The sequence below is a fragment of the Larus michahellis genome, chromosome 3 (assembly GCF_964199755.1).
Source record: "Larus michahellis chromosome 3, bLarMic1.1, whole genome shotgun sequence".
In the NCBI taxonomy this organism is placed as follows: domain Eukaryota; kingdom Metazoa; phylum Chordata; class Aves; order Charadriiformes; family Laridae; genus Larus; species Larus michahellis.
In genome coordinates, this window is record NC_133898.1 from 87,574,625 (window position 1) to 87,588,396 (window position 13,772).

General features: G+C 39.2%; 1 protein-coding gene across 2 annotated transcripts in view; it reads left to right on the forward strand.

The window, feature by feature from the left end:
* The first annotated feature begins 1,280 nt into the window (after positions 1–1,280).
* Positions 1,281–13,772, forward strand: part of MMS22L (MMS22 like, DNA repair protein) — a 97,668-nt gene continuing 85,176 nt past the window's right edge. The window contains exons 1-8 of one of the 2 annotated variants that reach the window (XM_074581077.1): positions 1,359–1,385; positions 1,866–1,971; positions 2,867–3,054; positions 5,232–5,357; positions 8,516–8,568; positions 11,560–11,647; positions 11,744–11,927; positions 13,038–13,131. In XM_074581077.1, coding sequence (XP_074437178.1) covers positions 2,876–3,054; positions 5,232–5,357; positions 8,516–8,568; positions 11,560–11,647; positions 11,744–11,927; positions 13,038–13,131 — 724 coding nt within the window. In that variant the 5' untranslated portion in view covers positions 1,359–1,385; positions 1,866–1,971; positions 2,867–2,875. Of the gene's footprint in view, positions 1,386–1,865; positions 1,972–2,866; positions 3,055–5,231; positions 5,358–8,515; positions 8,569–11,559; positions 11,648–11,743; positions 11,928–13,037; positions 13,132–13,772 lie in introns of both variants that reach the window. The other variant, XM_074581075.1, reaches the window with a different exon arrangement.

Genomic DNA, 13,772 nt, shown 5'->3' on the forward strand with positions numbered 1-13,772 from the left:
CAGGAATTTAAAGAAGGAAATGAGGGATTCTTACAGACATAGGAGCAAACGAAGCATTTTTAATCACAGGAGAGTTTTCACAGCAAGCTGTAGCAGCCACAGCAAAACTTTTTATAGCAACTTTCTTCTTAGAAACAAAAGTTTCATGCACTGCTGCTAATTTACAACAAAAAAAAAAACAACAGGCGAAACTGGAAGAGCATTTTGAAATGAAATCACACAAAGGCAATCCAAAAACACTACAATAACTATTAAAAAGACCCAGAAGCCGCTAGGTGCACAGTATGCATTTTAAGCTAAGTTATGCCAGGCAGAGGCTTTAGGACTTTCTCCCTGGCCCCCTTATCCAGCGGTGACTGTCATACCCAACGAAGGCGCTTCAGTAAATGAAAAGAGCAAAACCCAGCTTGAATTTCAGGTGTTCCCACACCTGATGGGAACTGCCTGTGTCGCTCGACGGGAGCGCTACCTGACAGACATGGGAAGGTTGAATCAGGGTCCGTAAGGGATCAGGAAAAACCAGGACCTCTCACCCGTGGCTGTGCGGAAGCATGGGGAGGAGTGAACCCAGGTGGCTGAGGAGGAGGAAAATGAGGCTCAGGTACAGGCTAGATGAGAAGGAAACCAAAGAAAGGTAGCAGACAGCTTAAGGGCAGGAAGATTAGGGCAGCAGTCTGAGCTGGGGCACTTACTAGCAGTAGCAAGATGGTGACTTTCAGGTGACAAGTGGCCAAGATCAACTCTGGGTGGCTGGGACCCACTGAGGGGAGCTGCCGGAGTCCCATGGGCTGGGGGAAGCCGGGGGAGAGTGACTACCAGGAACCTCCACCTAAATGACAAGCGGGCGAGGAAGAAGTACACTGGGAACGAACAGGCACTGGAAATGTGTCCACGGCACGGCTGAGAGGAGCAAGGGGCAGAAGCCGGAGGCGGGCAGGAGTCCACGCTGAGGGGAGCGCGGCGGGGCCTGCGGGCCGTGCCGGGGACCAGCCGCGCCTAGAGCGGCCCCTACAGGCGGCGGGCAGAGGCCCAGGGGGCCGCGGGGTCGCGCACTGGCGGGACTGAGCCAGCAAGGTGAGGCGGACGCACGGACCGACCGCCACCCGCCCGGCGGCAACCGCCGGGCGGGCGACGACCCCGGGCGCCCGCGACGCTCCGCCTTGAGGCGGGCGTAGGGAGGGCGGTGGGGAGAGCGGAAGGGAGCGGGCGGGCGGCCCCTCCCCAGCTCCCAGGGCAGAGGAGAGGCGGGCGGCGAGGGAAGGAGGAGCGGCCGGCGGCCAATGGGCGCCGCGGCGCTTGCGCAGTATGGGGCTGGCGCTGTGGCGCGGGACCTACGGAAAAGCGTCTGGCCGCGGAAAGGAAGCGGCGCCTCCGCAGGCGCGCAGGTACTGGGCCGCCCTCCCTACCCACATCCCCCTGTCCCGTCCCAGGTTTGTCCCGTTGCGGCCTACTGGGGCTGGTGAATCCCCCCGGCCCGGGAGAGGAGAGCGGCGCTGGGCCTTACGGGTGGGGGAGTCGTGTCCATGGCGGCTTCCCGACGGCTGTGCTGCCTGGTGGGCCTTCCCCGGCCGCCGGAGAAGTCGTTGTGCAGCACGGCCGGCCGGCCGCGGTGGCGGTGCTTAAAGAAGTCAGGAATTGGTGCCCCTGGGTGAGGGAAGTGATGGGCAAGTACAGAAGTGATGGGGGCTGCGACCATGAAGAGCTGCCTTTTTTGTGCTTTTTTTCCCCCCAGTGTTTTCTGTCGTGCGGGGCGATTTTGATACCCCAAAGTGATCAGACTTCCCTTAGAAACTCTGCTGACTTAGGGCATGCCCTTTAGCTGCTTATTTCTGCCTTGCCAGCTGTGCTAACGCACCTATACGCAGGGTCCTGCAGTAAGCTGAAGCACTGAAGTCATCTTTCCACTTAAGAGTTGCACGGCTTCTGCTGCGTGGCCGACTGCATCGCAGGAATCTGAATGAAGGGGGAAAAGTACGAGAGAAACTTCTCTCTTTTTTTTTTCTTTTTTTTTTTTTTTTTCCTGTCAGGCCTCTGTATTACCAACCTCTAGCCACAGCGTAAACTGGTTTCTGCAAGAATGGTGTAAAAAACTGCCAGCAATGAAGCTTAAAACTTAAATTAGAGTTAATAATTTTAATTACATTGTTTGTGTATTACTGTAGAATTCTGTGGCACCTGTTGCCTAGTTCTAGTCTTGCAGTATGTTGTATAAAATATTAATTCACTAGTCTTAACTATACTGTGAACTTCTTTTGGACATGATCTTCCTTACCCTTTTGCTTCTCTTTTTTCAGATTGCCGAGAAGTCAGACTTTTTTAATAGAAACTTCCAACTTGAGCTATGTCAGAATCATTTTCTGGGCCTTAAAACTTTAGCATTTCAGGGTTCCATAATTATCATATGGGGGTGTATTTCCTGCCTCTTAGAAAGAACTTGAGCTGTAATATTGCCTTAAAGTCATGGACAACTGGGAGCCTGCAATGCATGATGTGTTTTCATAGCATAGCTACTCTGGCTGCAAAATGAAGTGCTGCTGAAAGTAGCTTCCCCATGCCTTGTAATGCATTCCCTCCTCTTAATTTACCCTTGTGCTACTCAAACCTCATGACTAATCAATTTAGAGAGCTAAGCTAGAAGAAAAAGAACCTATTTTGGTTTTTTTAGGGTTAGCTTTTCACTGAGGTGAATCCCTGAACAGGTTGTGATGGAGGAAGATGGAGCTGCACAAAGTTTGATGTTATGGTTAGTCAGATCTGTGTCCTCACTTAAGCTGAAGGAGATTGTGGGGAGTTGTAACAATGAGAAAATTATTTGAAGAAACACTATGAGTGTTTTTTAATTTATCTATTTCTTTTTTTGAATCAGGTGGAAGCAATGGACGATGACTTTGAGGGTTCCTCCACACCCCTGTTTCTCACTGAAAGCTTGGAGATGGCAATAGAAGTGGAGAATGAGAATTCAAAGCCGCCTTGTTTTTCCTGTGCTTTTGACAACCAAAATGGAGGGAGAAGCTTCTCTGCAGAGTCATATTTAGCAAGTGGGTCTCTTAAGAGGTATGGGTGTTTTTTTGAGTTGCAAATACCTTACCCTTCTAAGATGGTCTTTTTACTGGTGTTTGGTGCTTCTAAATGCCGACAAGGTTTCCAAATCCGTTCTTCAGCTCTTATGATCCTGAGATCAACTTGGTGGTATATGAAAGCGGGAAGGGCAATTGTGTTGATAGACTGCTTCGAAAGGTGTACTAGGTACAGTTCCTAGCTTTGTGAACTTTAAGATATTGTAAAGGACCTATTACAGGCCTGCTAGGCGTCTGAGACCCCCTTAAATTTCTGAGGAGGCTGCAACACTGCTTTTTCCAGTCATATGCTTTATTCAGTGCCAGCTCTTTCTCTCTTTTCCACGTGATAGAAACAAACCTGCACTGCCCAGCTTCCCCAGATCGCTGGGACTGTCCTTTGTAGCTTTAACACCATCCTCCTTAAAGCTCTACCTCTGCGTGCATTATGGATTTAAGGTTCATAAGTCACATGCATAATAAGCAAGTATTTTATGTGAGATTCTAAAATGTCACTTTGGTTTAGTTAATATCTTCTTCACTGCCTGTGATCCAGCTTAGTTTTGTGTGCCATTTGCTGGTCCTTCACGGGTTGTCTTGTTTTTCCTACAAAAACATAATCTTTCTGTCTGTTTTTCTCAGTACTTTCTCTATACCTTTGAACTTGAAAATTTACTTACTGTGGGTTTCTTCTGCTAAGCCTCATATTTTGTGTTGTTACTTTGGGGTTTTATAACCTTCATTTCCACAGCTTTTTCTGTAAAGCCTTAAAGGGTGTTCCACTGTACCTCTGCCATTCCCTACCTTATTTATCTTTTTTTATTGTTGGATCAGAGCACATTCATTCAAATTGTTGTCAAATAGAGGACTGAGAGAGCTGCGTCTGCATGAACAGATCAGTAATGAATTTCCACACTGACAAAGAGGCATTTCATGACAGAAACAATTTCTTGTGAAAACTCACTCAGGACCTTGTATGTAGACAGGTTTCCCAGATCACTACAGTCAGGATAATACTGTTCTCCTGTCCTTTATTCACCTTGTCTACTTGGATTGTAAATTCTTGGAAAAGCCTGTATGTGAGGGACTCTTCTGTCTTCATTATCTAGAACAGGAGTAACTGGATTTAATTGCTAAAGGCTTCAAACCAGACCAATGTTTAGGCAGTTACCAAGTGAACTACAGGTGTTGTGGGAGATTGGGCCAATTATTCAACAGATGGTCTTTTTGCCTCTGAGAACTGAATAGTGCAATTCAAGAAGAATATGAATATAATAAAAACAGTACATTTTTTAATTTTTAAAAATAGAAATATTTCTTGCATCTTAGTGAATTCAGCTTCATCTACGCTGAATTATTTTATGAAAGTCAGTAGGAAAATTATGAAATAATTTGTTTTGATGTCTTTGTTGTTATTATATGGTAGTCTTGGGATTTTCTGGAAAGCACATTAGTGAAATATTTCTATATTTGCACAATTAGTAATGTTTTAACAATCTATACAGATGTCTAAGTTTCTCCCCTTTGAGTAAAATGGTAATTCTGTTTTTATTTTTTTTTCCTTTAGCCAGAGCAAGGGGTAGTCATGGCCTAGTGTTAGTTTAAGTTATCATAATGAAGTCACATTTTGTGACTCTCATCAGTTCACCTACCTAAAAGTGTGCTTTTATTAATGTGTTTTTATCAGTGTGTTCTGTATAAATATTATTAAATGTCTATAAATCTATGTCCTAGCATTATTTATTAGGCCTATAGTGTACATTGAGACAGATTCCGTACATACACTTACAGTGAAGCACGTTATCTAATGTAGCAGCCCTTTCTGCTAAGGACAGTCTGTATGTTATGTCTCAGCCTTTTTATAAGGATGAAGATGCTTCAAGGTAGTAGCTTATTAATTTTTATGCGTTTCTAAAATATACTGTGCCCTGTGACTATATCATGTTTTTCTGCTCTTGAAGCTAAGAGTTGTCATATTTTATGTACTATATATTACATTGCTATAAAAGGTGTAACAGTCTGTCTTTTGAGAGCACTGCTACACCTTCCTATCTGTAGTATACATGTTACTTATATATTGATAAAGTATAAGTGATACATAAGCCAGATGTAGATATTGTATTCTATAGGTTTATTACTGGGGAATGTATGAATATTGCTGGCTCTATTTTACAGGGTTTTGCTGAGACTAGATCCTTCTCCAAATGACTATGAAGATGATGTAGTGGAAATGTTCGGCTTTCAGTGGGTTACTGAAACAGCATTAGTTGAATCCTGTGGACTTCTCTTTGGATTATTTAGGTATGATCACGTTAGTGTATTTTATAATTAATGCACTTCTGTAATCATACTCACCTTAAGGATGTAACAACCTTTTCAAGTTTTTGATAGTAAAATCATAAAAGATTGTGGGCTATGCAGTGCAACCAAAAAGATTACGCTGTCTGTCTAACGCTCCAGTAAGTGATGGGCAAGACACAATTATGGGAAGAAGTATATTTTGTGTCCCAGATTTTTAATATTGTGGGACTTAATAATAAGTTTCTAAGCAGTGTGGTGCATATCTTAGCCATCACCAGATAAAAATTGGTAAGTATAGTTATTACAACAGTCTTGTGATTAATTTAGACGGCTCTAGCTTCAGAATAAATGAGTAAACTATATAAGATTTTGGTGAATGAGATTGTGCTACCAATATAATTAAAGTTGTCTTTTAAAGATTTTAAATCCTTTTTTTCTGCATAAAGAAAAGTGGAGGTTAAAAATCAAATGCTGTAAATGCTGGATGCAGCACTTTCTTCAATTGTTTGGATTAGGATAGCTTCAGCAATCTCTTCAGATACAGTTACTCACTGTTTGACTAATTCAATGTAGATGTTTAATCTGGTCAATGCAAATACACAGATCACCGATAATCCTCTTTGCTACTGATAATCCTCAGGATGTACGGCACATACAGAGAGTGGATGGGAGAGGAGCTTTTGTATGATTCCACAAATACATGTGGTATATTCCATCATTCCTTTGATTGTAGTAGATTCTTCCATCCCTTTAGGGTATGACCAAGGGCATGATGTGAAACAACATTAATAGGGTCTGGCTTATCAAAACACGGTGGCATAGATGACCGGACCTATATTAAAACCAGTATTATTTAGCTTTGCTTGTTTGATGCAAGCTTTGTATTCACTGTGATAAAAAAATAAATAAGTAAATAAAAAGAATCTTATAATGAAGGAGATCGTAGGATAACTTAGTTAAAAGAAGCAGTGTATCCCTTTCAGCATTAGTCTGATCTGTTTATTAACATAAAATCACTGGGCAGTGAGGCAGTGATATAGTTGATCTCTTGAATTAAATATTTTTTTTTTCTGTAATATGAACTGCTCTGTAATTGTAATAGAAATGAACATAAGGCATAATATATTTTATTGTGGTTATTAAGTTATTCAAGCTATACATGTTTTAAAACCTACTGAACTGGTAGGAATAATGGATTTCATCTAACTCTTGGCTGTGAAAGTTTGGTTGCTAAGCTGTCTTTTGGTGTGACAAGTCCCTCTGCAAAGATATTCTCTCTTTCAGTTCATATGTTCAGTCATAAAATGGAACGCTTTCATTTATAGACCGGTTGACAACTGAAAGTAGGAAAACTCCGTTTTCCATTGTAGAAATCATATGTGTTAAGTACAAGTTATAATGATTCCTGAGGACAAGGTACCTGTAAATAGTTCAATTTATAAAGTACAGATAATATCTATGTTTACATGCGTGCTTACAGAAACCTAATCTTTTTTTAATGTCTGTAAATGTTATAGATTGTTATTTAGTATTTTCAATATTGTCATTAATAATATTGTACATCAGAACTGCAAGTTAAAAACATTAATTGCACAGCAAAAAGAACTCTTACCTGTGACTTTTTTTTTTACGTGACTGAAGATGTGTGAGCGAAAGTGAGTAAGAGCTGTGTAACCATTTAAATGTCTATGTTAAGACAATATATCTTTGATTAATAAACAGAAGTACTGGCTTAACTGTTAGAATATTTATTTGCAAGTTAAATGATTTAATGATTAACAACCATGAGGATCGATCTTTGAGGTACAAATTGAAATTACTTATTTAACTGATGATATCTTTATGCTTCTCATGCATAGTTTGTGCTTTTATTTTATCAGCCCACTGTACTCTATCTTTTGTCAATTCAGTGGAGAGTCTCTTATTTTTTTCCTATGTGGCTCCTTTCTGACACCATCTAACCTTCAGCCTCAACAGCCCCCTCTCATGAAGCCCTCCTGTTTTAGACTTCCTTCCTTTCTACATGATTGAAATGCTTGAGAAGTTAATGCAGAAATTCATCCTTGATTTCAAAACAAAACAAAACCCACAACCCATCTAAATGGCTGAAGGTGATCTTGGGTAGCTGACAGGATTTTATCCAAGGAAGGAAGAGCTAAGGGAGATAATTTTAATGTGTGCCTGCCCTTTAATATGCAGGTTACAACCAGGGGTTTTGGATCCTTGTAGGCACTTCCTAGTTTTCAATTTATTTATTATTTTCATAAGAACATTTGATCTGGGTTGGATCCAAGTATCCTGTTTTTGAATCTTTTGGTAGTTGCTGCTTTGACTGTATAAGAAATGAGGCAGAGAGCTCCTTCCTCAATTTATGCAGCATTTTCTTTCAAAAGTCTGTCTTACACAGTTGCGCTTTTCATGTATTCAGTTTAGCACCATGTTATCTCTGTGGAGACTATACTTGAGACCACTTGAAAATAACAGTTGTTGCAGAACATGGCTGAGTACTTACCTATGTTACAGCTTTTTTTAATTTTCATTTGCAGTTAGCAACTTCTTTAGAAGTGCTCTCCCCTCCCCCAAACTTAACTGAGTTTTAACTTTTTTAGAGATACTTTCTCCTCTTACTCTATTATATTTGTTTCTGTTTATCTTTTATGGTCAAGTTAAGCAGCAGACCACCCTAAGCAGGAAAAGCTGCTGACAGAATTTACTAGTGCTCATTCACAAATGAATTAATTTAGTGTATACTGAACGTATGCCACAAGGACTAACTTTCAGGTTTATTCTGTGGTCGGATATGAAGCTGAGTAACACTTATGGAAAGACCACTTACAAAGAAAGGCTTTCAGGGTTTTTGTGCTTGCGATTGTTTTTTATCTTCCCATGATATTTAGCTAATTTTGTATTTGTTGTTACTGTATTTTAATGTTTTAAAAACAAGCAAAAATTCTATCCATTGTCATCCTTTGGCACTTGGATGTGTCTGTTGCTTTCTGCTAATACTCTTTCCTAAGTTACATTTCTGTAAGCTTTTTCAGAAATACAAAGCAAGGAACAGCTCCCACCTCTCTCTGTTCTATTTAGGCCTAACTAAAATGTAGTTAAACAACTTTTACCTATATAAATACCATAAACTTTTGTATTCCTTTAATTAGGCAACAGATATACAGACTGGAAAACCTAGTACAAATGAGTTCATCCGATTTTGGTAAGTTTAACACATTTAATTTGACATGGAGATAGGTGTTTGACTACCTTTTCATTATAGAAGTATATTATCACAGATCACACTTGTGCTTTGACTCTTGACCAAGGGCTCACGGAATGTACGACAGAACAGCATATAACCAGCATAAACCTGCAGTAAGGGTACAAATATAGGCAACCAAGTGATGTAAGGTAGTGTGAAAATAGATAGTGGAAATGTTGTCAGTTTGGAGCCAGATCTGCCTGTCTAGTAGGTGCACAGGGCAATTCTGAGCTCAGTGGGGAATTTCGCATTAATTTGACTTGAGCTAAAATGTCACTCCTAAGGTCGAACTACCTTGTAACTTTTTAAACTAAAAATGGAAAGTTGCATCAAAATTCCCAATGACTATTTTAGTTACAAAGGTAGCGGTTGGGACTTTTTTCAGTGTTCTCTTGGCTTACATTTAAACAAGCTAGTTATATTCACTTAGTTTAGAGTTATTTAGAAACTTAATTTATCTTTGCTGCAGGATCAATAAAATGAGATCACTACAGAATGCTTTGTTTCAATTAAATACTAAGGCATGAGAAGCAGTATGTTTCTGAAGGATTATTATTGCAGCCTTGGGCTTATTGTAAGTTTGAAGGCTGAATTACTTAGCAAAGTTGAGAAGTTCAGTAATTACTCAGAAATAAACTAGCTGTAGTATCTTCTCATTACAGACGAATTGTTAATGTTCTAAGAGTACAAGTGAATATTTTATTATTTCGGTTTGATATTGTCATGCTCTGCCATTTAAATCATTGGTATGAATTTGTCATCAGGCTTTTTTCATGTTGATTGTATCTTAAAAGTCTAATTTTGTTGACAGTTAATACATAAGTGGAAATAGCCATATTTTAAATTAAAATTGAACTTTTATATAATAGCTGGACACCAATAAACTGTTCTGTAGTTCATTTTCCCTTAAATTTAAGCACCTGCTTGGTTCTCTTCTTTGTATCCTGTTCTTCCTCTTGTCAAATAAGCTAGAAAAATAAAAACCTGTTGAATTTTATGTTTTGCACCAGGCTTTCTTTGTGACTTGCAGAACAAGTCACTGATATAGCCATGACTTAGCTCCCCCTTGATGCAGGCAGGCTAGCAGTAGAGGAGTGTAGTGAGGATTAAAATATTTAAAATGATCAGGCAGTATGATGTTAGGTATTATTGATGTCTTAAATAAATGCACTATTGCCACTGTTTAAAACCTCTCGTTAGAGTTTTAGCTCAGTAAATCTCTGTTGTGTGTATGTGTTTATATGGATATCAATATCATACATTTAATTTAATTTCCTGTCAGTCTTAATGAGCTTTGAAGGCTTTGTACTGAGAACTGTGTAGCGTGGAAGACATGTAAAATATTTTCTTATGCTCTTTTTTTTTTTTTTTTTTTAAAATGCCTGGTCTGTTCTTAACACTGCTGTTCCTATTTTGTTCCACTTACTTCATTGATCAATGATTTATGACAGGATGCAAAAGATAATGTAGTGAAATAGTATAATATAAAATTTTGCTTAAACAGAACTTCCAAGAACTTATGATAAAATATTTGTAATTGCTACAAAGCAGCAGTAATATCTATAAATAATTCATTTAGAACACAGTGATTTGAGCCTCTAAACCTATGGTTCATTACCATAGCAGATCCTATGGCTTCTTATGTGGTGGGGGTAGACTGTACACTGGAATTTTATGGTACTTGTACCATTTGATTTGCTTTACTCAGTATTGTTGCTCAAAAGGTACTGAGATAGGCTTACATGCACAAAACTTTATTTGTGGGGTCCATAACAAGTGTCATACGTGAACTTCAAGGTTACCTGGAAGGCTTGGGGGAAATCAAAGGGAGAGAAAGAGCAAGAAAAGGAAAGAGAAGACTCCCCAGTGGGGCAAGGCGACTGCCATTCCCTGGACATGCAGTCCCGTGCAGTAGGTGACAGAGTTCTTGCCACACATCTCTGATTGGGGCCTGCTCAAACTCCTCGTTTGCTTTTCCCATTTATGATGCTCTTAATGAGTGGCATGTGCTTAATCAGGTACAGGTGTTGCAGGCTGACTGGTTGCTAAGCATTTGTGTATATATATTCTTGGGCAGTAGTTATTGGGTATTTAAATGACTATCTGCTTTGTTATGCACTAAGTTCCATCTTTCCCTAATAAAAGCTGAAAGCTACAAGACAAAGTATAGGAATAAATAAGGAGTGATTCTCACACCACTGGCAGTAGCTTCCAATGAATCTCTGCGGTTGTTGATGGTGTTTGAGCTTGCAGGTGCAAGATAAGAAGGGAAACACCATGAGAAACAACAGCTTCAGAGAGCGAAGGAGAGGAGGTATAGTTTAGATTAGTGATGGCTTTTGTCAGAGTTAGGTTGATGGTTGGACTAGACTATCTGAAAGGTCCCTTCCAACCTAGGCAATTTTATGATTCTATGGGAGGATACAGAGCTGCAAGTGAAAGGCAGGGTACGGGATTGGGAATGGACAGCTCTTAGCATTACACGTCTTAAGGCACTGTGCAACAATGTGATGTTTCCTAGGAGGTGAAGTTACATGTTTCCGAATTAGTCCACCTGCCTATGTCCCCCAAGAGAAAAGGGTGCTGAGAAATTGTTTCACACATGCCTTTTCTGAAGGTGTCTTGGAAGCAGACAGGGAGCAGGGCAGTAGGGCTTGAATGATTTCTTCTAGCACTGGTTGCTTGCCTCTTCCACCTTTCCTGAGGGACTGGATACCTTCTTTTCTCTTTGTATCTGGCTATGCACCTGAGATGGTGAGGTAAAGAATGGATCCCTCTGGCAAGATGACTTTTAGAAGTGGGTGTTTGCCACCAGCTACCTCCCAAGTGGTCCTCAGAAAAGAGGATGTCTTTCCAGTGGTCTGGTTTAATTACTGTGGAGAATGCATATGTTACGTGAGTCACAGTGTGGGCACATCTGCTTTAAGGTGTTCATCTCTTTTACTTCAGGTCAAGCTGCAAACTTGCACTCTGAAGCAGAGAGCATCAGGCATCAATGTATTGAGTTTTTGCATTATGTGAAGGTTTTCATCTTCAGGTGAGACTTGCACTCAATTTTCTAACTTATGCACTGAGCTTTGTGTAGCTGCTTCTTATATGTTTTCTGACTGTGTGTCTTTGTATGTGTGTTCAGGTATCTGGAACCCCCTAAAGCGGAAAATGATGGAACGCTTCATCCATACGAAGAAGCATCTGTAGAAACGCAGTTACCATCAATGTTGGTGGAAGAGCTTCATGATTTGACTATGCACATTGGTCACCTTTGTGAACTCCCTAGTAGTGTCCTGGTAGCATTTACTATTCAACATCAGGCAAAGGTTGATGTCTTTTGTAATTTTAAATTTTTTTTGTGTAACAGTACATATTCAACTTGATAAATTTTGGCTGAATAAGAATTAATCTTTCTTCAGGGTGAAATTGAAGTTACACTTTATATTTTGGGATTTTTTTTCCCCCTTATTGACTAAGTGCCATCCCATGCTTGACAAACACAACTAATGAGCTCTGGATTTTCTGTTGTTGTTTTTATTTATCTATTTATTTTAATGTTTTAGAACTCTTGGAATTCTTCCTGCACTATGCAAATGGTAATACCAATTACAGGTAGATAAGTAGGCTTGAATTAGCGCAGCATGTTTAAAAAATTCCTCAGTGTTTGTCCTTGCTAATGTTTTAAAATTTCTGAGCTTCCCGGTAGGAGGGGCACTTTTTTAGAAATACATTCTGAAATCTCACTCAAAATGGGAAAAGATCACGCATATAAAGAAGAAAAGTGCAGATATGGAAGTAGGTGCTGCACCATTAAACACTAGTTTACACACCATTGTTTTGTGCATACATATAATAAATAGTGCTTTCAAATCTTTTAGAAAGAAAAAAGGAATTTCAGTCTCGGCTTGCAAAAACTAATATCTGGAGAGGAATGATCGCTGAGAAGCAGCATTTTTGATCTTTCTGTTTGTTTAGCTTGTCAGTAGGGCCACTGTTGAGCTGATGAAAGAAATAGTAATTTCAAGTAAATTTTAAGGAAGACAATATTGAAATTTTGGAATTACTTTAAAAGCATGCTTTACTTTAGCAGTTTGTGCTACCTGATACTTTTCTGGAAAGGAGAGGATAACTAAGAGTGTTATAAACTGTCAGGCTTGAATCAAGACACTGTGTTTAAATTGTAGTTTAGATTAAATTAAAGACTTCATGAACATCCTCTACAGACAGAATTAATTGTCTTGAAGGTTATTTGTTTTCTCTTTTTTTTTTTCCTGTAACTGAATGGCACATTTGTATGTTACGGTGTGTTTGATCATGGATATCCATAATGTTTATTGCAGGCAAAATATATGCCTATCTTCATGTTCTTAGTACAGTAGCCAGAATGAGCTAAAAAAATGTTAAAAATAAATAAATGTGTGTATTTCTAATCACAGGTCTTTCCCCCATCGTGGCATTTACTGCACCTCCACTTGGATATTAATTGGCTAGTACTGGAACTTCTTCATGTACTAGGTGAAAAAATGATGAGTAAGTATGCTGTTTTTTTCTTGAATGTATTCTTGTACATATGACTTACCTAGATTTCTCATCTTAATTTGTCCAGAATCATTTACTACTTTTGGTAGTGTTTAAGCGTAGCTATATTTAATTGGATAAACTCAAATATGATGAAAACAGATTCTCTGTGAATCTTCATGTAGCTCAAATTAAATTAAATATTATTAGGGATTTTTCTATCAAAACTTGACCAGGGTTATGAAGCTTGTTCTTAACTGATGCTTACAACATAGTAAATAATAACAATACACTTTTTGACGTTGCAAATAAAAATGCATTTGCAGAGATCCAGAATGCATAACAGTGAACAGCAATTTTATGGAAACAATGTAGGAAAAGTGTCCAAGGATGGACCAGAACAAAGAATCTCAGAACAGAGAATTTGCGTTGTTAACCATATGGGACATTAAGAAAATACTGGGCAAAGGAAGAAGCCTCAGTAAAAGTACAGGAAGAAAAGGGCAAGGCAATACTTTTTTCTTTTTTTTTTGTTTTTTAAAGGGCAAAAAGTATATTGATAAGAGTAAGCTGTTCATAGAAGCTAGATAAAAAAGGTCATAGAATGCAATTGAATAACCCAACTTCAAAGTAGTTCAGTTTGCTGAAGAAGA